Source organism: Colletotrichum truncatum, assembly GCF_014235925.2.
Source record: "Colletotrichum truncatum strain CMES1059 chromosome Unknown Contig_0004, whole genome shotgun sequence".
Taxonomy (NCBI): Eukaryota; Fungi; Ascomycota; class Sordariomycetes; order Glomerellales; family Glomerellaceae; genus Colletotrichum; species Colletotrichum truncatum.
Window position 1 is genome coordinate 2,928,002 of NW_027222401.1, and position 20,963 is coordinate 2,948,964.

Sequence of the window (20,963 nt, forward strand, 5' to 3'; positions counted from 1 at the left end):
GAAGGATTAGATAGAAATGTTGTTTTTTGTTTATTTTATTTTTATTAACGAAGACGGTCGAGCACGGCATTCGTCTTGCATGCATGGAAGAGCGAGGGGTGGTGTCACGAGTTGATGACAGACAGCATTGGAGTAGCTCAAGGGATTCGATGACTTCTTGCGGGCAGTCGCGGGATGATCTTGTCTGCCTGCAGTCCTGTAGGGCCTATGGATCCGTTGGAACCAAGAGAGAGTTGGACGATGGTATCTGACGTAGCTGCGCCGTGCTGAAGCTTTTGGGAGTGAGATAGATACATTATGACTGAGCACAATGAGGCCGAACGAGTTCCCTCCCCCTTTTCCCGAAGTCGTGATTTACTTGGCTGGCATCTCGAGACGCGGTTAGATTGGTTCCTGTTGTCCTAATCTACCCCCTCTCCCCCCCTTGGGATCTGGATGCCATCTAGGTCTCTAGATACGCAAGCTCCCTCCATGGCCCCCTTTTCGAAGAATGTTTGATGCCCCGCGCATGTCCCCTTGAAGACCTCAAAGACAGGCGGTGGCACAAAAGGACGTGTGTGTGTGTGTGTGTGTGTGTGTGTGTGTTTACTAGGCGGACAACCACAGGCAACTCATTCAGGGCATATGGCCGACTTGCAATGTGGTGGTGTTTCAAATAGGCATGATCCATCACTCAAGGCTCTACTGGGGGAAAAGGGGGCCCAGTATATAGGCTGCTTCTCTCAACACTCTTGACTGACAAGCAGGAGTCTAGCCCATGAATTGAAATCCCTGTGGACAAAGAAAAGAAGGGTAATAAGAGGAAAAAAAATATGTCTTTTGGGCTCTCTATCTGCCAACTGTTCCAGTCTACCTGGCGATCTTGAGCCTCGTTTTCGTTTTAATTGAAAATATCGCATGCTTCCTAGGACATCCCTTTCCATCCTTGTCACACCTACCACGACGAACCAGAACGCCATTGATGCTCGAATAATACAAGCTGCCAAGTCTGTATCTCCATAACATTGATACAGAATAATAAAGAAAGCACTGGAGCTCTGCTTTGCCCATCTGCTGTTTGCCAGGCTCGACCGAGTCGTATTGCAATATCAGCCAGCGCAACCCCCATACCACAGCAACAAAGCGTGCTCAGAAGCTTGGACAAAGCCGTTTACCGCTTCTTGCCCTTCTGGGTGATCTTTCGGAACGCCTCCAAACCACCCGCACCAATGGGGCGATGATCCGGTGCGCGAGACACGTCGTATGTACTCTTAGGCGCAATGGTGTAGCTGGACGGCAGACCTCCAGGACGAGCACGGTTCGAGTTGATAACAGGCGCAAGCATGGCCTCACGCTCCAGTTCCTTAACAGTCTGTGAGGGTCGTTGGGTAAGAGTAAACTGCGAACTACCAGCTTGGCGCTGTGACATTTTGAGAGCCCTGGTAAAAGAAAAAAGTATTAGTGACACGAAACCAACCAAAAGCTGGGCGGGGAATAGTACTCATAATCGAACTCGCGTGTTTCAATGTGCCGCTTCTTGTAATCATCCGTTCGTTTGAGAATGGGTCGACTCCAGTCACCCAAGAGACGCTCGGCCATGCGTTTGATACCAGGCTCGGGCTTCTTAGAGCGAGTGTAGAAGTAGACAACCTTACCAATACCGCTGCTAAGTAGAGCCTCCTTCTCGATAGGTAGCCGGATAAGGGCCTGGAAAATCTCCCTCTGAATGTTGTACGCAGGCAGACTGCCGTCATTAAGAGGCTCCAGAAAGAACTTGACATGTTGGAGGAAGTTGGTGTCAGGGTCTAGAATAGCGTGTTGGACGTTGTTGCGGTTCAGCAGGTCCTTGACCTGGGGGAGAAGCTTGAGTTTGTGAACAGCAGGTTGACCTGCTTCGCGCGCAGAATTATCAGCCTCGCAAGCCCTCTCCATGGCGACCTTCAGGTCGGCGATCTGCTCGTCAATTTCGTCTTCCAAATCCTGTTCCCATGTCATTAGTGAGGATGCACACGGCTTTGCCCGGAAGAGGATGTAACCCACAATTTCGTCCTTCTTCTTCTTCCGCTTGGTTGGTCCCTTCATTGCGGCATCCAGCGCCCTATCAATCGCCCGGCGCCTACGCTCCTCAGGAGACAGATGAGACTCGTCCTCGATCTCAGGCGATGCTGCTTTCGGTCGCGGCTTCCTCTCACCATCGGCAGCGGCGCGTCTCGACTTCCGAGAAGGCCTTCCCACGTCGCCATCAGCCTCGCCAGACACCTCATCATCGCGCGACCTCTTCTTGTCTCGTCGTCCCTCCTTCGGTTTCCTTGGCTTATCTCCATCGGCCACCTTTCGCTTTCCCGCCTTGAGCGTCTTGGCAACATCTTCGTCGACGGTTATGGGGCGATCCTCAATGTTGGCTGTCGCCGGGTCGTAGTCCTCAAACTGGTCCTCATCAATTTCAGAGAGCTGATCCGATTCCTGATCAGACAGTTCTTCAGCAGTAGCACCACCCGCGCCCTCGCGGGGTTCTTCATTATCGGCGTGGTCATCACGATCGATGGCCGCAGATGGCGAGTCGGGAAGCGATTCGAGATCGGACATTTTGGTGACGGCGGCGAATTCGCGTTCTCCAACAAGGGAGAGATACGGTACGAAGCTGGCGAGCCGTACAAATATAAGCGATCGAAGCGGTCAAAGCGTTCGCAATGCGTTGAAGCAATCTCTAACTCCTTTGATGACTGATTTGTAGGATCGAAAGTGACTGCTGTGAGGTTTCTCTCGTTCAGCCTTTGATTTTCAGTTGGTCCAAGCTTAGAAGGCGACCGGACAGCAACAATTCTCAGCCTCCTTGGCCCCCCCACTAGCCACAGAAGTACGTACCGGGGGCCATGGGGAACCAGGCCATCGGGAGGTTCCGTTGCCTGAGGCATGTTTGTTTACTTTGAAATGTGAGTGCTGTCTGTCCATTGAAAACAACTGCTCAGAAGCTTGCTTCCTGTTGGCTGTCACTCCGGCCGATCAATCGTGACGAATTGTCTTTCCCTCCTTGTCCACACCCGTCGCTTTCCTTCCTTCCTTCCTTTTTTACCTCTTCACTTCGTATTCTTTTGTTTTTGAATAACATAATTGTGTATGCAAGAGCTCATTCGACATGGATCGCAGGACATTCGAAGGTCCCATGGAATGGGAATACCAAGATCGTGGCCCTCTGGATGCAACCAGTCCATTTTCTCATGTCGCAAAAGGCAACAATCAAAACAGTAAGCCCGCTTCTGCCCTATCTATACCCTAATGCGTGGAATCGATTAACCTCCAGCTTTTTCGACCGAACACTGGCTAATGCAATTTTTGCTTCTCCTCTTGTAGTCTTCAAATCCCCAAGCAAATTTGCAAGCTCCAAGCCAAATTTGTTCGCCAGTAGCCCCTCCAAACCAAACCCTTTCGCGAACAGCCCCTCCAAGCCTCTCCCCGCCCTCCCGCCGCAGACATCTCTCTTCTCTCCGAGGATTCAGAGCAGCAACACGGCACCGCCTTTTCGCAATCCCGCATTTACCACGCCACGCAAGCCCTTCGATGAGTCGGCCTTTTCGGAAGCCTCCGGCGCAGAAACTAGCCCCGCCTTGACGGAAAACTCGGAGTTTCCTGACGATACCCCAGATATCGACCGATTTGGAGATGCGAATATGGGCACTATGACGCCATCCAAGGTTGACAAAAGCTATCGCTACGGCAAAGTTGGACTGCTGTCATCAAAACGTCATGCGCCAGGCAAAGGCGAGATTCCGAGAGGGACAAGAGACTACCCTGCCATAAGGAAGCGGAAGCGACACAACCTGGATCGGGATGTTGGCGGAAGTGTACGATGGCACGGCTCGCAGGACTGGGATTCCGAATACAATTCAGATGATGACGCCCCTCGCCAGACGTCAGCTAAGCGTAACGGGAGCAAAAAGAGGGCAGGTCGCAGCTGGATCGGCAATCTGTTCCACACCCTCGAAGAACATCCCAACGCCCCGGAGAACCTTTATCGCTGGATACAGCTGCTAGTCAACTGCATTCTTGTCTCAGCATTCGTGTTCTTCTGCTGGTCCATCCTAGACACAATTCGAGGTGACATCAGAAACGCCAACGAAGTGGCTCGTCAGGAAATTGAGAGCAGGATGGCAGAGTGTCGCTCGGAATATCAGCTCAACGAATGTGCCAAGAAGGACAGGCCAGCGCTGAAGGCCATGTGCGACGAGTGGTACGAGTGCATGATCCAGGATCCCTCGGCCATCATGCGTGTAAGAGTTACGGTCAAGCAAATCGCAGAAATTCTGAACGAATTTGCCGGCGCAATGCAGGTCAAGGCCTGGGTATGCAACCTCCCAACTGAATTGACTTTTTTTCTTAAAACATTTTTTCTGACACTTTTCCAGGTGTTCTTTTTCGGCATTCTTCTCTTATGTATCGTCGCCAACAATCTCACGCTTGGTCGTCTAGCAAGTACGGCCAGCGCGGATCGGGCCGCGTCAACGCATCGGGCGGCTTCAGGGGTCGCACCGGAGCCGTCAGTCATCCCCGAGCCGTCGCATGCGTACATGTGGGTTCCAGTTCAGACACCATCACACCGCCGGCATCTTAGATACGACAGCGACGCCACAGATACGGATGGCGCATCACCGCCAAAGCTTAAAACGATCATGCCGCCCCGAACGCCTTCAGGACGACGCAGCCCAAGCAAGGGTGACCGGGACCGTCTACGGAGCCCAACCAAGTACGGGCTCAGTCCAGTCAAGGGGCATTAATAATTTCAACCTTGCATACCTTTTCTTTTGGTTGGTGGTAAGGTACGGGGAGAGGATTCGGTGGTTCACAATGCATAGGGCTGGAGTTTGGAGGATTATTCTGTATAGTGTAATCAGGGATAAAGAGTCTTTCTGTCGGTGCGGCGTCATGTGGAGTACACGGGCTTAGGCCTGTCAGAGCTTGTACTTGTCAAGTGTATCAGGAGTGATATGTGAGAAGTCGCAGGCCACGTTGCTGGCCAATATTCTATACGCGCACTTGGCCATTGCTGGCGAACGTACAAGTGCATTTGGCAATGGGTTCATATCTTGGGTCGAGGAAGCGCCTCCTCACAAGTCCTTCCAATGAAGACGGACCAGTGTCAGATCGTAGCTTGCTGCGGAATCCGTGTTCTTCTGGCATTGAAACCAGTCTCAACTCTCGTGGTACCCTATTGCGAGGATTGGCTTAGTAATATCCTAGCTGGACCTTAGCGTGTCTTGCGGCTTGCTTCGCTCCACTGCATGACGTCAGTCTTTTCTCACTTGTGCACGGTGTACTCGGCTCTCGCCCTTAGCTTCGCCCCCGCTCGCTTTGAACGGGGGAGACCTGAAAGAATGCGTTCGTCCTTCAAAGGGGGGCCCCCTCAGGCTGGTGATGACAATGAGAAGGCTGGGCCGAACAAGGGATCCACACCGTTCCCTCCACTGGCATTTGAATGTGAGGAGAAACCCCCTAGGTATTTGAATCAAAATAGCAAGCAGCACGCATTATTTCCTGTAGGGACGCAGCTCAGCCGATGCGACGGAGTGCAGTCCGCCACTCAGCGCGCTGCTGAGCTCAAAACTGTTGGGGTGTATAACCACAAGGACAGCGACAGGCGCCTAGCAGCTGTCGACCCTGCATCACAGTAAGACAATGCTGGGGCATGTTTGGAGATTAACGCCCAAGTGGACTGACTTGCTTGGAACTTGGGGCATGAGATAGGCCGAGGGCGACCTGGGATGCTCGTTCTGCAGAGCAACGTTCAAAGGAGCTTTCAGCACAAAGCTGCAAACTTAATTCCCCATAGTAGGAAACACGCAAGGCGACGTCGCGTTGCTAACCTCCTAGCAGGAAGACGGTCGCGTTCGTTCCAGGCCATCCAACACCATACGGACGACAAGGAAATCCCTGCACCCGGTAGAGTTTCGTAATGCGCCTATGTGTCCGGTGCTCATACATAGATCATACCTGTTATGTAGATGAAAAGGCGTCAAAACTGCAAAGGAGAGACCCCCAGAGAAAATTAAGCAGGCAGGGGATACGGACGGCGACACGGATTAGTAAAACGTAGGGGGTTGGGGATTCGGGCGCATATGGAGTTCTGCCTTTCTGCCTTGCTCACCTCCCAGGTATTGAGCTCGATATAATGCTGGTCCTCTGACTTCCTGTCGCAGTCCTCTTCCAAGAGCTAGCTGGCTGGCACTTCAGGTACCTGACGATGCCGATAGGACGGATGGCCTAGGTTGGGTGAGCGCCGCATTGACCGGAGTGAGAGCAAGTGCCGGCAAAGATGCCGCTAGTAAGAAACGGACCAAAGCTGTAAAAGATGAGAGACATGAATTTGCGACGATGATGCGTCTTGTCGCGATGCGCACCCAGAGAGAGAATCTTGCCATGCGCCGCTACCAGCCCCCAAGGCCCGCCGAGGTACCGACAGTAACTCGTCCTTGGCGTTGTGGGAGGAGCTGAGATGCATACGTACAAAATTGTGACCTAGGATCTGCTAGCGCTCAAGTGCGCGTTCGATGTAGAGAAGATGTAGACAGGCAGGGCAGGAGACAGGGAAGATGGACACAATTCACCTCAGACTGACGACTAAGTCTTGCCTTCCTTACCTCAAATGGGTACCTTACGTTCCTCCAGCTCAGGTACAATCGATACCTTTTCTCAGGCGACAGCAGCTTTCGCAAGTCGCACCTCCACTCCACATCACTGACATATCAACGCAGGATGAGGTAGGCGCGCCACACCCACACAAACACCCACACAAACACCCACACACACACACACAGCTAGCTCTCTTTCAGCGCTGTGCAAAGCTCTTGCCTTGCTCTTACCTTGCTCAACCTCCAATCTCTCCCTCTCTCTATCTTACTTGCCTGCCTCACCAACCCAGGCACACGTAGGAAGGGGGGAAAGAAAGAAAAAGTTTCACCTTCTCCGCAACCTCAGGAGCTGGACCTATCTGACCTAGACCTTGCACAGCAAGAAAGAAGCTCTAGGTTCTGGGTAAGGAACTGCCCTGCACAGCTACAGCTTCTTGCTCTTCAAGAGAGTCTGTGCCTCGAGCCGCCTGTGTCCCATTGACTGGACCCGATCAGGCCGCCGCACCATCATCCCCTTCCCGCCTTTTCCACTACTTTCCTCTCCATCACGAGCTGCCCTCTTTTTTTTTTTTTCCTCTCTATTTTCAATCCTCTTCTCTCCTTCCCGCCCCACGTTCTCGTCGAACCTCAACCCCACACCAGTATCTGCTATATACCAGGCGGACGCATGCTTCAGTCTTTCGAGCATCAAGAGCAGGAGGGGCAGTAGTCGCTTCAACCTCCTTGTCTTTCAGGACCTCCCACCCGCCTTCCCGCGACCAACGAGACAACGCCCTTAGCGGTTAGCAGCGATAAGGAAAAGGAATTAAATATCTGGCCACGGCCAACAGCGATCTTCGAATTGGCCGTGCAATCGACGCCTTCTTCGCTATCGAGTACGCCGCCCTTGGCCGTCCCGAGTTCATTCATCGAGCGCTGCATGCTGCCAGCCCTTTAGCTTCATTAAGCTATCTAGACGTCGAACGCAGTTGTGCAATACTGCGCCAAGTCCGTTTCCAGAGTTTAAATCTTCTTCGACCAGATACATGCCGTCCAGCGCCCGTCTTTGACCGGCCTCATTATGACAATTCGCACACAAAGCCTTCAAGGTCGGGTTTGCTTTGTGGACTCGACTCGAGGCTATCCTCAGTCAACCTGAAGCGCGCAAGTACTGCCGATATGGAGGAGGCATCCGGCAGCCTGTCGCAGGCTCAGCCCGGCACCGGCGCTGCCTCCTCCGCGGGGGCATCATCTGCCCCCGCTCCTGCACCTACTCCGACACCGTCAGCCCCCTCGGCCCCAACACCGGCAGGTAGCTCTGCATCTGGACAGTTGTCTAAGAGGAGGAGAGGTTTGGGTGTGGTTACGCCCAATGCCTGCACCGAATGTCGCAAAAAGCGCGCCAAGGTAGGTGCTGCCATATTTCCTTCCCCCGCAAGGACCGCCTTCCCATGTTCTCCGTGTTCTGTTGCCTGACGTGTTTGCTACTAGTGCGACGGTCAAAAGCCATGCGGTCGCTGCAAGGCCCAGAAGGATGTAGAGTGTGTCTACGAGATTCCAGTCCGCCAGTCAAAAGAGCATCTTCGATCAGAGATCGAGCAGCTGCGCCAACGCCAGCGATCCAGCGACCAAGTCATCGCTGCTCTTGTGCGGTCCGATATATGGGAAGACGTGCTTCAGCGGTTACGCAATGGACAATCTCTTGAATCTGTCTCGGAGTGGCTAGGTGGCACTCTCCCGTCTGGCGGTGGCTCGAGACCATCCTTTAGCCGTCCAGGCGAGGCATCCGCCGACACGGGCGCTGGCCTAGGTAACCGCCATGGGTTCGCCGGATCGACGCCGGCGCCAATTAGAACGAGAAACCTTGGGGGGCCCGGATCGGTGACCATGAGTCCCATTACGGGCCAGTCTGGGTTACGGCAGGACTTGGACCCTAATAGCCCATGGCACCTCTCGTCGCATAGCCAAAGCACGAGGAGCAACTCTCATCCTGACTTGATGAACTGGAGCGCAGACACGAACAGGCCGCCTCAAGGACCTATTGACACATGGCCCGAGACTGCCAGCAACACGGAAACTTCTGAAGCTGGCTCCAAATACCAGGGACTCGACCAGGTACTCGCGCCGCTAGATCTCCCCGATATGAAACTTCCGCCCGAAAATTGGACAAATATAACCGAGGATGGCTCGCTCGTGCAACATTTGCTGGCACTGTACTTCTGCTGGGAGTATCCGACTTTTGCATCGTTAAGCAAAGAGCATTTCCTCCGAGATTTCCAGAATGGCATCCACCGATACTGCTCACCGATCCTAGTTAATGCCCTCTTGGCCCTGGGATGCCGCTTCTCGAGCAAGTCAAGCACGCGTGCTAACCCAAACGATCCGTACAGCTCGGGCGATCACTTTTTTAAGGAGGCTCAGCGGCTATTCTACCTCGAAGACGACCACCACAAACTGACAACCATTCAAGCCTTGGGAATCATGTCGATTCGTGAGGCTAGCTGTGGACGAGACTCGGAAAGTTGGTACTACGCGGGCCAGAGCATCCGTCTTGCCATTGAGATGGGACTGCATCAGCTGCAGGACGAGGGGGACGATGATGAGTTTGCGGTCCAAGCCGCCACTTTCTGGGGCGCCTTCGCCCTTGATCAGTAAGACCTGGAAAATATGTTGCCGAACCATAACTAACAACCTCAGCGCCTGGTCTCTGGCGACCGGATCTCTCCCTCAATGTTCGTGTTTTCCGCAACTACCGCCGAAGCCCGCCATAATCGATGATATCGAAGCATCATTATGGATTCCTTATACAGACGATGGTAAGACATGGGTCATTGGTACAAAATCATATACTTTTTGAGATCGTTTGGTATACTAACACATTCAGGCGCCCCTTTACAGCGCTCGGCTGAGCAACCATCTAACGTTCGGTCCGTCTACAAATGCTTCTGCGAACTGAGCGAGCTTGTACATCAAAGTCTATATGTGCTTCATTCGCCAGGAAGGCCCTTGACTAGTCGCGACCTCCTTAACATTTATACACAATACCTAAACTGGTATGATAGAATACCCGAGGTATTGAGGCTGGGGCACAATTTCACTCCCGCTGTGCTCTTTGCGCAGTAAGTCATCAATTCCACGAAGCCTTACAGGCAAACCATCGCTGACAAACCCGATTAAAGCATGTATTACCATTTCGCGATCTTGCTTCTTTTCCGACCGCTCATCAAACTAAGGATCATTGGCTCCAAGTTGCTGCCCAGAGATGTATGTGGACAGGCGGCAGACGCTATTCAGGGCCTCCTCCGCTCGTATTCGCTGTTATACACTCTGCGGCGGACACCGTCGTTTGTCCCCTACTTTGTTCTCACGTCTGCGATTATGCATTTGGCGATTGGCGCATCCTCTTCGCCATCGCAGAGGGGCTTCGAAGGGTCGGCTCAGCCAACCGCAGACACACCCACAGGAACCTCGCAGCCCCCTCGTGTTGTTGAGGCTATCAAACAGGGTATTAGAGATTTGGAAGAGATGGCACCGTGCCATCATTTTGCAGAACAAGCACTTAACATTCTTCGATATCTTGCGAACAAGTGGGGCATGGAGGTCGAGATGGGTCAAACACCAAGGTCGGACGCTGAATATGCGCACCTTGTCAGGCCGTACACAAGCAGCCTCAACTTTTTCGCGCCTAACGTTATCGAAGACGACTTCATATGCGTGTGGGGAGGCGGCGGTGATGAGAGTGGAGCATCGAAGGCGGCGATGCCATCCGGGGGCCAGGGAGGTGAACCGGTTTCGCGGGCGGCCAGAGTGATGGAAAACCCTTTGTTCTGGCCATTTCCGATGCAGGGGCGGCCTATGCTTCCCACAGGGCGCGAGCTCGAGGAGGCCGGTTTCGAAAGAATCTTCTAATGATGCTCCTCGCATTCGACCCGGCGCGATGAGCAAGCTACCTGAACGACCTACTTACAACCAGCGATGCATGTATATTTCCAAGCATTTGCTCTCCGTGCTTGTGGGATTCGGGAGTCAAACGGCGTGGCGGGGGCGTGGCGGGATTTCGCCTGCAACGGAGTTTGGCCTTGGGCGAGGCATGTCTTTTTTTGATACCCTACCTCTTTCCGTGGAAACAAAAGGCAATCTCTTGTCATTCGAGACGGACGGTTTTCCTATCCAGCATCGTTCTGTTGTCTCGGATAGTAGCTGTGTCAGGACATGGCGTGTCGGCGTAGGGTGAGAATGAGAGGTTGCAGAAGTAAAAGTTCAAATTCTGAGATAGGCGTCGCATTTCTGTGAGCATATTACATGCTTTTGCCCGGTGTTATGCGACAGAGATAATGAGCGGTATTCAATGGGTTAGTGAGTGACACTACGTCAATAGCTTGGGTCTACATGTAGTGAACTGCTCTGTTTGATTTACTGAAGCACTATTGAGCCTCCGTCCTGTTGGGAAGTGCCGGTCAAGTAATTCTTACCACTAAAAACGGGTGCGTGCCTGACAAAGTGTTGAAGTAATGCGCTTCCAAGTCTTGCAACCCCAGGGATCAACCATACCGAGGCTTGTAACGTAATTTCATTGGCCCAATGCATCGGAGAGGCGGGGGATGATGTCCTTATGCCGCGCCTCATGCTAATACAGTCTACCAAGTCTACCGGCTTATGACGGGCAACCAGCCTCGGCTCAAGGTTGGTGGACTTCGGCCAGTAATTAGATTAGCAGCCGCCAAATACAGCGCATCCTATCCGCGTCGCGATGCGCCGCGTGAAGTACCTTTTTTTTCAAGCTGTCACCTGTCCCCTCCCAGTCAACCAAACCACCTTACCCCGAACTCTCCTCTCAATAGAGCAGTAGCTTAATACCTAATTTGCGCCTCTTCATCGACAACGCCATTTCGATTCTTCCCATTCCCTTGCATCGTCATCTTGACTTCATCTCACCTTTATCCGACGTCTACCGTCAGTTTTTTTTTCTCTCTCTCTCTCTCACACACACACACTCTCACTCTCTTTGCTTCTCATCTCTTACGCAGCCACCCCCATTCTCTAATGCGGTAATCGCGATGTCGACTTCAGCCGACGTTCCCAACAAAACACGGCGCTCGCACCAGACGTCCACCATTCGTGCCGTGCTGTCATTACCGCCGCACTGGCTTCAGATGTACGATGAATTCATCACCAAAAATGCGAGCCAGGTTTCGCAGATAGAGTCAGCGCTCCGATCACTCACCTACATCATCCCTGGTAATGCCTGCCCCTCCGTAACCCGGCATCATCGTGTCCATTCTAACTGTTTCGTCGCAGGCCGGTTCCGTGACGCCGAAATTGCATCCGAGACTGTACATTCAAGCGTACAACTTCTCTCGCTTTACCATGATACCCTACTTATGCGCGCCATATCGCGCATTCCGTTGGCGCGATTGCCATCCCCTCATAGTCGATACACCAAGTACTGGACTCAACACAGCCCGATGTACCGTCGAATTGCAATGCTCTTGCAGATGGTCACCTATACACAACTGTTATGCGAGATGGCAGCCAAAAGACGAGGCGGCGAACGAAGTCGGTGGCGCATCATTGTGCTATTGGAGGCTATCAAGGCTCTATGTCGTCTATTGCTGCTCCGCGTGACTCGCGCGCGACCCCTAGTCACACCCGTCCTACCTGAGCGTGAACCTATTCCGGAGGAGCCAGAAGCTGAGGATGATAGTGGTTTAAAGGAGCTAATGGGCGAGTCTGCCAATGGCCATGCCACAGAAGCAAGTGACGATAAACCCAAACCCCACGAAAAGGATTGGACAATGCCAAGGACCGGTATGAGCCTGCCTTCCCTACCGAACGCAGGCGATATCAGTGGCTACCTTTTGAGCAAGGTTTTGACGGCAGACGATGTTAAACCGGCGGCCAAACTACTGAATCAGCTTCAGGGAAGTGCGCAGGCAGCTGAAGTGCTTCATATTCTTGCGCCCCTGGTATACGCCATTGCTCTTTCACGAAGCAAGAACAAAAAGTCCTGGACACCATGGCTCGTTGGCCTAAGTGTCGAATACGCTGCTCGTCAGCTCAGAGACCGAGGCTTCAGAACAACTCCGTTGGAACGCGATGAATGGAGCAAGAGAGGCTGGGCTATGGGTTGGTGGACTATGCGTGGAGCCTTCTATGAGAACATCATGAAGGGCGTCGTTGGGGGCGTAAGGTCAAGGGTACCTGGAATAATCGGCGGTATCCTAGAAGACTACGAGTATCTGTGGGAGAACTATTACTTCAGCACCAGTGCTTGAATACAGTCAGATGCTGGAAATCAAGACCTGGAGGCAGCAGGCTGGCTGACTGGCGAATACCACTGACCTGCAGCCGACAGGATTCATCTTAGCCCCAGGTTTTGGATCATGTTGCCTAAACACATGCTAGACCGCCACAAGCCACAAATGTGATATGCCCTGTACAGGTGGACGGGGGACGGGCGCAAGATTGCTTTTCCCGTACATATCATGCGGCCGACCTAGTGCTTTGTGCAAGCTGAGACATGTTGGCCAAACAAGCGTGCGTCAGTCTTAAGAGCAACTGATGCCAAGTCGCTATGCTATACCCCGACGGGCACTGGGAATCAATCTCGTTGAGGGCTCAGCGTGCGGCTCGTGAATGGTGGCTAGCAGCTAAGCTATTCCTTCTATGACTCTCCGTTCTCCTGCAGATGTGCAGGGCATCCAGGGAGACTCAGATTGGCTTGTAACTTCCGACTGGGCAAAGTCTCCGGGGGGGGTTTCCAGTGCGGTGGTTAGTGGTCAGCAATTTCGTGGCTGAAGCTGAGGTTTTTGAGATGGCGGGGACAAGGAAGATCGCCCGCCATACCACTCGACCTATATGATGCGAGACAATCGCTCTACCGACCACGAAGAAGGGATGTAGCTATGACGCTGTTGGGAGGGGTATCCAAAACTGGTATCTGGTTATGTGTCGTGCACAATTTGCCCAAGCCCAAGGTGACTATGCCGTACAAGATCCGACGTGAGGACGGCCGCTATCGTTATTGCACAGCCAACGGATCAGGGACATCATTGCACGAAAGGCATACTGAGTTGATGGATAGATGGCAGGGATATGTGTTGCGGCTGGCGGTTATTGATATATATCAAGGAAAATAAGTATCCCAGATTAGAGCTTGAGCAATCTCTAGACGAATTGAACTCCCTTACTACATTAACCAAGGTCTTTTCCTTATTGTGTCCTTTCTGGTCATCCCTTGGGTTTCTGCTGAAGACGTGGCTCTCTTGACTGCTTCCCCAACTGGCCTTGGTGCAAGTTTGAGCTAGGAGTCCTCACCCCCCCTCCCCCCCTTCGCCAGCCGGTTGGTCCACGTTGTGTAGAAGAACCAAAATACAACACACCGCTAATTGACCAGGAGGGTGGCCATGTGCAGGGATCAGATTTCATGCTGATTCGACCTGGAGGTGCGGCACATGGTCGTCGATCGTTTGCCGGATGGCTTACCCGTGGGTGCCGGCTGAAGTATGTTTTCTTTTTCGAGTTCCACGTCGCCAGGGCCAGGATTATACGTGTAATTACTACTACTAGTTCTCGCCATGGCCAATTCGGGCGTCAGTGTAGCAGGCTTCTTGCAAATTCTTCACAAGGAACGGGGCTCATGTCCTGACAAAGATCAGACGTGCGGCGCTGAGTTGCACTCGCCTAGGCTGGGGGCCCTGTGACGTTCGGCTAGGGATGGGAGGGAGTATGATACTGCATTGAGGTGTAAACTAGGAGCCAGATGGCGGGCACTTGCTGGGATTTTTTGGTTTTTCAATCAACAAGCCCGGCTCCATTTGCCTCCTGTCAGCTCGAAAGGGATGCATGTCACCAACTTGGTTTAAGCGCAAGCATCGTTCAGGTCCAGTCTATCGGGTCGTCATCCGTCACATTTCAGTTGTGGTTATGGCTGCGGAGCATAAGCGGCTAATCTGAGAGGGGTGCCGCCTTGGAAGGGGGTGCATTCATTCGTTTGCTCATCAGCTTGAGACCCCAACCAGACAACGCTTGTAAAATAATGAAATATCCTGATACCTTGTCGAAGTTGTATATAATCGACGGCTGCATCGACAACTCGGCCAGGATTGAGTCCCAACACAGACTGTGAGAGCAAGAAACCCACTTGGCCGCAAGTAAACGACCTCTCTTAAGTACGAAAGGAATGCAGAGTACGTATTCGAGTCGGGAAGCGAGGCCAGGGCGGTCACATCAGACCATTTTTCACTGGCCATTCCACTTCTCTTCGACGCGGTTTCCGAGATTTGAATCATCGCAGATCCATTTTCAAGTGGGAATGAGTCCGAAAAGTTGAGAAGAGGGGGTATGGAAAAAGCAAATATCCACATTCGCTCTAAGCCTCAACGAGATATATATGCAGTAAACAACGCCATCCAAAACATCCCTCATTGGCTCGTCTTCCCCGGATCTTGCCCACACTTTTGGACCAGTCGGTAACGGCAACTAATTCGTCTATCGATCGGAGAGTTGTGAGTTAGTGTGTGGATAGTGACGGATAGGGTCTTTGTCGAGAAAAGTAATGGGATATATAGACGATCCCTGAGGAGAAACGTCCCTCCGAACCAATCCTTGCCCTAGCCAGACGAAGCGGGATGGACATGGGTCATTGGTTGATGGACCAGGCAAGACAAGTCTTGCAGGAATCTGCAACTTATCTGCATTGCTCTGTCCTGCGTACACTACGTCCGTACCGGGGGAGGCGTTCCTCCCCAGTAGTGACGAGCATGACAGCACATCAGCAACATAGAGTGGCAGCGGCACGACATCATACGGCAGGGTGGTGTCTCGGTTTCTTTTGAGCATGGAACCCAACTTGGGGGCCACGAGGCCGCGCCTGATCTGGCCTGGTCTGGCCACCTTGTCTCCCAATGGCCCATTGGCATCTGAATCTGCCCTTTTCCTTCCCTTCGTTGGGTACGCATCTGGATGCTGTAGTGGCCGTCGTCTCGATCTCTGCCACTGATTCCGACTCCGATCCCAACCTCGCACCCCTGTTCTGTCAGGACATCCCTTGTCCCGGCCCCCGGCCTCCCCCCCATCACCTTGGGCTCCAGTCCCAAGATTAGCTCCCACAGGCGACCGCAGTTTCGTACGCACGAATACGTACCCGACTCTGTACATACGCTGCGCATCTGCAGAATGGGACTCTACCATTGCCCGGGGCCACTGCTCACCTTGCGAGCCAAACGTACGTAGTATAGTGTGGTTTGGGTAGCAAGAGCGAACGAAGAAGAGGCTAGAGACGGATTGCTCACATTGCTTTTTTCTTCTCGATACTGTAAGACTAGGGCCAGCCACCATGGATTCCCGCTTTGCCCTCTTTTTTTCTGATTCAGGCGAGTAAGGAAGGACAGAAACGCTGACATTTACAACAGCTGCCCTGATGATGCCTATGGATCCCAGATCGCGACTGGCAGGGGGTCGTACAATCTGATCACACACACCCTTTGCTCGTTCACTCCCGCCGCGCTGTTGTCTGAGATCTATCTCTCCGCCCATCTTACATGACAACTCTCCTCCGCCCACGCCTGCCGCCCTCTTGTTTTGTGTTCTCCTTCTATCTGTAGTCACCCGTGTCGAACAGGATAGACTACGCCTTGGAAAGCTTGAAGCTGTTCTCCGGGTACGATACACCAACATCCAGCAGAACCAAGCAGGCCTTCGGTTGTGGCCGACATCTCATCAACGCGCCGGTGCCGGACAACAAGAGGCCCGCGATATGAGCCTGACTATCTCGAATCAATTCCCCGGGCATCACGGTTCTATCGGAAGAAGCACATTTTCTCCATTTCCCTCGCCACATCATGGGTATCCCATGCATCTCCAACAATGGCCAACCCGTCCCCCAGTCCAGGTTCAGGTCCAGGACCGAGAGCCGGTTGCTTCTTTGATACCCTCTCACAGCATTCGCCACAACCCCGCGGTGTTACAACAGGGTAAATATCTGGAAGCGGCTTCGACTCCCCAATCGGCCTCGGCGGTGGTACCAATTTCAAGAGCGTCAAATTCCGAGATTGACGATCATAGCCAGGCCGCGAGTGGGAGCAGCACTTTTCCAGCATCAGCCTCAGACCCGACGATAGGCTCTATCAACCCCTTCGACCTTTCCGCAGCCACTTCATCCGGACCCCGTCATGTTCTTATTCGTGTTGACGGCGACGCTGGTGCTTACCTCAGCAATCTTGCAGGGCAGCAGACGCCACAAGAATCTAGCCTCCCGTCTACCATGAATGGCTCGCTTTCAGTCACTAATGGGGACTTGATCCAAACAGGCTGGAGTGTCGATTTTTCAGGTCTCTCCCGCACCCCTCGAGAGTATGGCAATGGTATCGGCTGGCGGTCACAGGAAGCCGAGGCGGTAATAGACACGCAGCATACTTTTGGTTGGCCTCGAAAATTTATCTGCTCGTTATGCTCCTTGCGATGGAACGCGATGCCTCTTCCCGCCAAAGTTATTCGCAGCGATATCAGCCAGAAAGACAGGATTGACTTGAGAATAGTAAGTGCACTTCATGGTCTCTAGCAGCCAGCAGTGCTTACCAACTCCAGCCGAACCCGACAAATGCTCGTAGAGACCCAAGCTTCTCTCGTCCAGGATGTTCGGAGGTACGTCACACCCCTCGCCCAGATGGGCTCTGGGTCAACAATTGCTCAAACTCCTTAGTTGCACTATTACCTCGATCATGAGGGATCTGGCAATGAGCCATGCGTTCGCGGCCTCTGTCAAACGTGTCGGCCTACTTCTCTGTTGCCAGACTCTCAGCCGATGACACACTGTTGCCCACCGCCGCTCGCCGAGCCGGGCTATCTGAAAGAGATTTATCGCTGCATTATGGACAATTGCCCGTTTCTTACAGACACTCGAAGGGAGATGAAGGTACAGTCCACCGCTGTCTTTCCAAATTACCCATTTTTCAGTCTCACTAAGACCCGGATTGTAGGCCCATCTCCATTCTCCTAGAAAAAATGGCCACAAGGCATATCTGACAGGACTGGCAAACCGTATTGAGAATGGACAGGCGCTCAGCGCCATTGACAAGGAGATATCCTCCCGCCTGATGCTTATGTTTAATGACAGAGACGCTCGAGGACAGAAATCTATATCACAACCCATCAACACGGTTCTGGGATCGGAGGATATTAGCAGTCCAGCCGTGTTGCGAGAGCACACACAGTGGATGGCCTACCTCGGCCTTCATACCCCAGAGCTTCACAGGCGCGACTTTTTCGATCAGAGGACGAACCAGTGGTACTACCGAGAATACAACCTCGACGATGACTTTGAAGACGCATGCGAGAACGTTCGGATTGTATCCTACGCTACTGGCCGTGCGGTGAGAGCAGCGGACTTTCTATGGCGTTGAATGTTCTGGTTCTACTACAACAGAATACCCACACCGAAACGGCCAGGAATCACACTTCTTATTTCGACATGGTAACCATAACTTACCAATGGTTGTAACATTTGTCATTTATTGTTTTGTTTTTTTTGTGCCCTTTCATGTTTACTTATGTACGGCGTTGGTCTGGTCGAAGCACCCCGACCTGAGCACGGAAATGAGGAAAGGAAAAAGGGGAAACGGGGCAGGCGTCTTATGACTTCATGCTTTGCTATGACAGGACAACGGGGCTTTTACAGCAACCAGTTGGCAAACGAGACCTCACGACAGGCAGCATACTTTGGGCTTCTAGGCCACACACGCTAGGGATGGCCCACGCATTTTGGAAGAGGTGTTTTTGGTGTGAATTATTTGACAGTAGAATGGGGCTTTTAGGCCCCCGAAGTGCAGAGGCATACTTGAGAGTAAGCATCTGCAGGGGTATCTTCACATGGCGCTGGATATACCCTGCTATTTTGTATCACTGGGGATCTGGGTTGGTTTCTTGAGTTATGCAGGCTAGGCTCCTCTGCAAGGTTTACATTGTTGTAGAATGCGAAGGAGGCTGGAGTATAGGGCTAGTGTGAATGCAGTGGCTACCTTTGGAGTAAGTCTGTGTTTCCTCGCCATGATTTCATTGGACCTCTGCGAATCATACAATCGAGTGCAATATTTCAGGGCTTAGCGGCTTCGAATGGAAGAAGTAACAATAAGAGGGATTGCTTTGTCGTCGGTCACCCTCATTTTTGTTGTTTGTGAATGAACCTCTAAGCCCATCGGCATAAAGGCTTTTTTTCATACTATACGCCCACAGAGCATAGTATACTTATGTGTGGCGAACAATCAGACGATGGCCTTCATCGGCGTCCCCTGGTTATTTGGGGGTGATAAGGATGTCTGTCTTGTAAAGTAAGGGGAAACAATATGGTGCTGACCTGGAGGTCATCCACGACCTAGGCACATCTAATTTGTTGACAACCCCATTCGCTCTTTGTTAGGATAAATGGTCCACGAGAACAGTCTCGGGGTTTTGGTGCCAGTATCTGAAGACATGGCAACTTATTATGCGTGTCTTCTGACCACATTTCAACTTACAGGCATGCCCTGTGGTGAAAACGGCGATACTGTAGAAGCAGAACAACGACGTCAGTTGCCTAGTCTATTACCTAGTCAGTTCGCCCAGTTTCGTTCCCGTGCTTGATATATATTATATGTATTACCTTCGCGTGAAATCAAAGACAATCAACGAGCCCCCTCCCAAATATAACTAATCTGGTAAGAAGGAGTGGCAATCTTGAACCCACAGTTATCGAAGCAACAAAGACGACACTGACAATATGGGCGGGAAAGTTGTCCGGATAGGCAAAATCAAAAAAGGCAAGCCAATGCTCCAAAAAAACATACAACACCAGGTATTCGCTGGTCGTCACCGACCCAACTACTAATCCGGCCCTCACTGGCTTATCTATGGGAGAGCGGACGGGATCCCGAGTTTTCCTGTGGGTATGGTCGTATGTGCTATGACAGAGCATAATTGAGTATTATGACCGAAGTCGAATGACTCGTAGGATGATGCTGAATCTCTAGCACTTACGATTCTTCTTGTATAACCACGAGATTCTCATCTCTGTGAGCTTGAAATTGCAGCGAGACGCCGGTTTGAGACAAGCTTTCAGCCTCAACTTTTGCCCCCGGGTTATTGGGGTAACTGCATCCAACATAGTATATCTTCAGAGGTGGATTGTTTAGAACGGCCTTCTTTCTTAGTTACCTTACTTGTAGGAATTATCACCGCATCTTTAGTTGGGCAGATGGAAAATCTGTTCTCTTTGTTGGCACTCGACATGAATTGTGTTACACATGAAAGAGGCCAGCCCACAACCACGAGGCCATTCACTCATTTATCATGTACGGTTCTCATGTTTACATGCATTCCGAGTACTGAATATTAGACAAAATCCTGAGGAGAGTTGATTGCTTTGTTTAGGGACAAGCGAGGTAAGTTGGATGGACCAGTATACTTTCAACATCGCCTGAGGGGTGGGCGGCGGGGGCAACATGTTCATTCGCAATCTCTCTGTTTCATGAGTAATCGCCAATGAAGACTTCCTGTTTGCCGTACTTTCAGTATGCTCACTTTGTCTCCACTAGTTTCATAGCTTTGCTTGTATATGAGCCCGGCTTCTGTGGTGTTGCGTTCAGCGCAGACGCGTATAACCTTTCCATCCTGCTGTTTGGGTTTTTGAGACGAGACAGCCACAGTCATTGAGTGACTAGGCCTCAATAATTTGGGTTTGGGTATAGTGTTCGATATTTCGGGAGCATTCTTTATGACAGCCATTATTTTGAAGAACAAAATTTTGTTGGCCATCATAGTCGAGGTGTCGAACCGTTGAGAGAAAGGAAGTGAACAAAAGGTCTCACGTTGCCTTTTATACTCTGGACGCAAGCCATTGATAAGATATCTCTCCGCATCTCGCACGGCTGCATGTAAGAATATGGCTGGTGGCCAGGACAAAGGTATAGGGGACGGCGAGTGTATTGACTTATACTCGAAACCGATCGGTTGCTGGGCCAGGAAAATTGGGAAGGAACAATCTCAATGCTGGCTGGATGTCTTGCGTATTTCCAGTACCTAAAGAACAAGGCCTGTAGATGGCACTGAGATTAAGAGTCTTGACTCTAACATTACCAGACCGTGACATTGTGAAACATCGACTGCGGTGCCATGATGGAAACCTATTGTGTCCAACCAGGGTCTCTCCCGTTTCACAAACAGTGACGAGACGAGACTGCTAGGGCTACCTGGATATGTCGTGTTTCCCCCTGAACTGCACCGTTGATGCTTTGTAGTCGCCCACTTACTCAGACTTGCGCAGGATTAAGTATGGTAGGATGTGTCACGCAAACAAAGAGACAAGGCATCTTGGTGAAGCCTCTGAGGATTAAGGAAAAACCAATGAAA

At 51.9% G+C, this 20,963-nt stretch overlaps 5 protein-coding genes across 5 annotated transcripts; 4 read left to right on the top strand and 1 right to left on the bottom strand.

Moving 5' to 3' along the window:
- Positions 1-1,150: 1,150 nt before the first annotated feature.
- CTRU02_207557 (transcription factor like protein) lies at positions 1,151-2,565 on the bottom strand (the record flags this gene model as incomplete). Its single annotated transcript, XM_070204917.1, has 2 exons — positions 1,151-1,418; positions 1,481-2,565. 2 exons carry the CDS (start codon positions 2,563-2,565, stop codon positions 1,151-1,153), a joined length of 1,353 nt encoding a protein of 450 aa, XP_070061450.1.
- Positions 2,566-3,115: 550 nt separating this feature from the next.
- CTRU02_207558 (nuclear envelope protein) lies at positions 3,116-4,751 on the top strand (the record flags this gene model as incomplete). The annotated part of the gene is made up of 3 exons (XM_036719058.1): positions 3,116-3,224; positions 3,331-4,319; positions 4,383-4,751. The coding sequence occupies 3 exons, from the start codon at positions 3,116-3,118 to the stop codon at positions 4,749-4,751; spliced, it is 1,467 nt and encodes a 488-aa protein (XP_036588765.1).
- A 3,009-nt stretch (positions 4,752-7,760) lies between these two features.
- CTRU02_207559 (nitrate assimilation regulatory protein) lies at positions 7,761-10,490 on the top strand (the record flags this gene model as incomplete). Its single annotated transcript, XM_070204918.1, has 5 exons — positions 7,761-7,988; positions 8,073-9,232; positions 9,279-9,397; positions 9,454-9,700; positions 9,761-10,490. The coding sequence occupies 5 exons, from the start codon at positions 7,761-7,763 to the stop codon at positions 10,488-10,490; spliced, it is 2,484 nt and encodes an 827-aa protein (XP_070061451.1).
- Positions 10,491-11,638: 1,148 nt separating this feature from the next.
- Positions 11,639-12,856, top strand: CTRU02_207560 (peroxisomal membrane protein; the record flags this gene model as incomplete). The annotated part of the gene is made up of 2 exons (XM_036719056.1): positions 11,639-11,819; positions 11,880-12,856. The coding sequence occupies 2 exons, from the start codon at positions 11,639-11,641 to the stop codon at positions 12,854-12,856; spliced, it is 1,158 nt and encodes a 385-aa protein (XP_036588763.1).
- A 3,578-nt stretch (positions 12,857-16,434) lies between these two features.
- CTRU02_207561 (uncharacterized protein) lies at positions 16,435-17,983 on the top strand (the record flags this gene model as incomplete). Its single annotated transcript, XM_036719055.2, has 4 exons — positions 16,435-17,118; positions 17,169-17,225; positions 17,284-17,496; positions 17,561-17,983. 4 exons carry the CDS (start codon positions 16,435-16,437, stop codon positions 17,981-17,983), a joined length of 1,377 nt encoding a protein of 458 aa, XP_036588762.2.
- Positions 17,984-20,963: the final 2,980 nt, after the last annotated feature.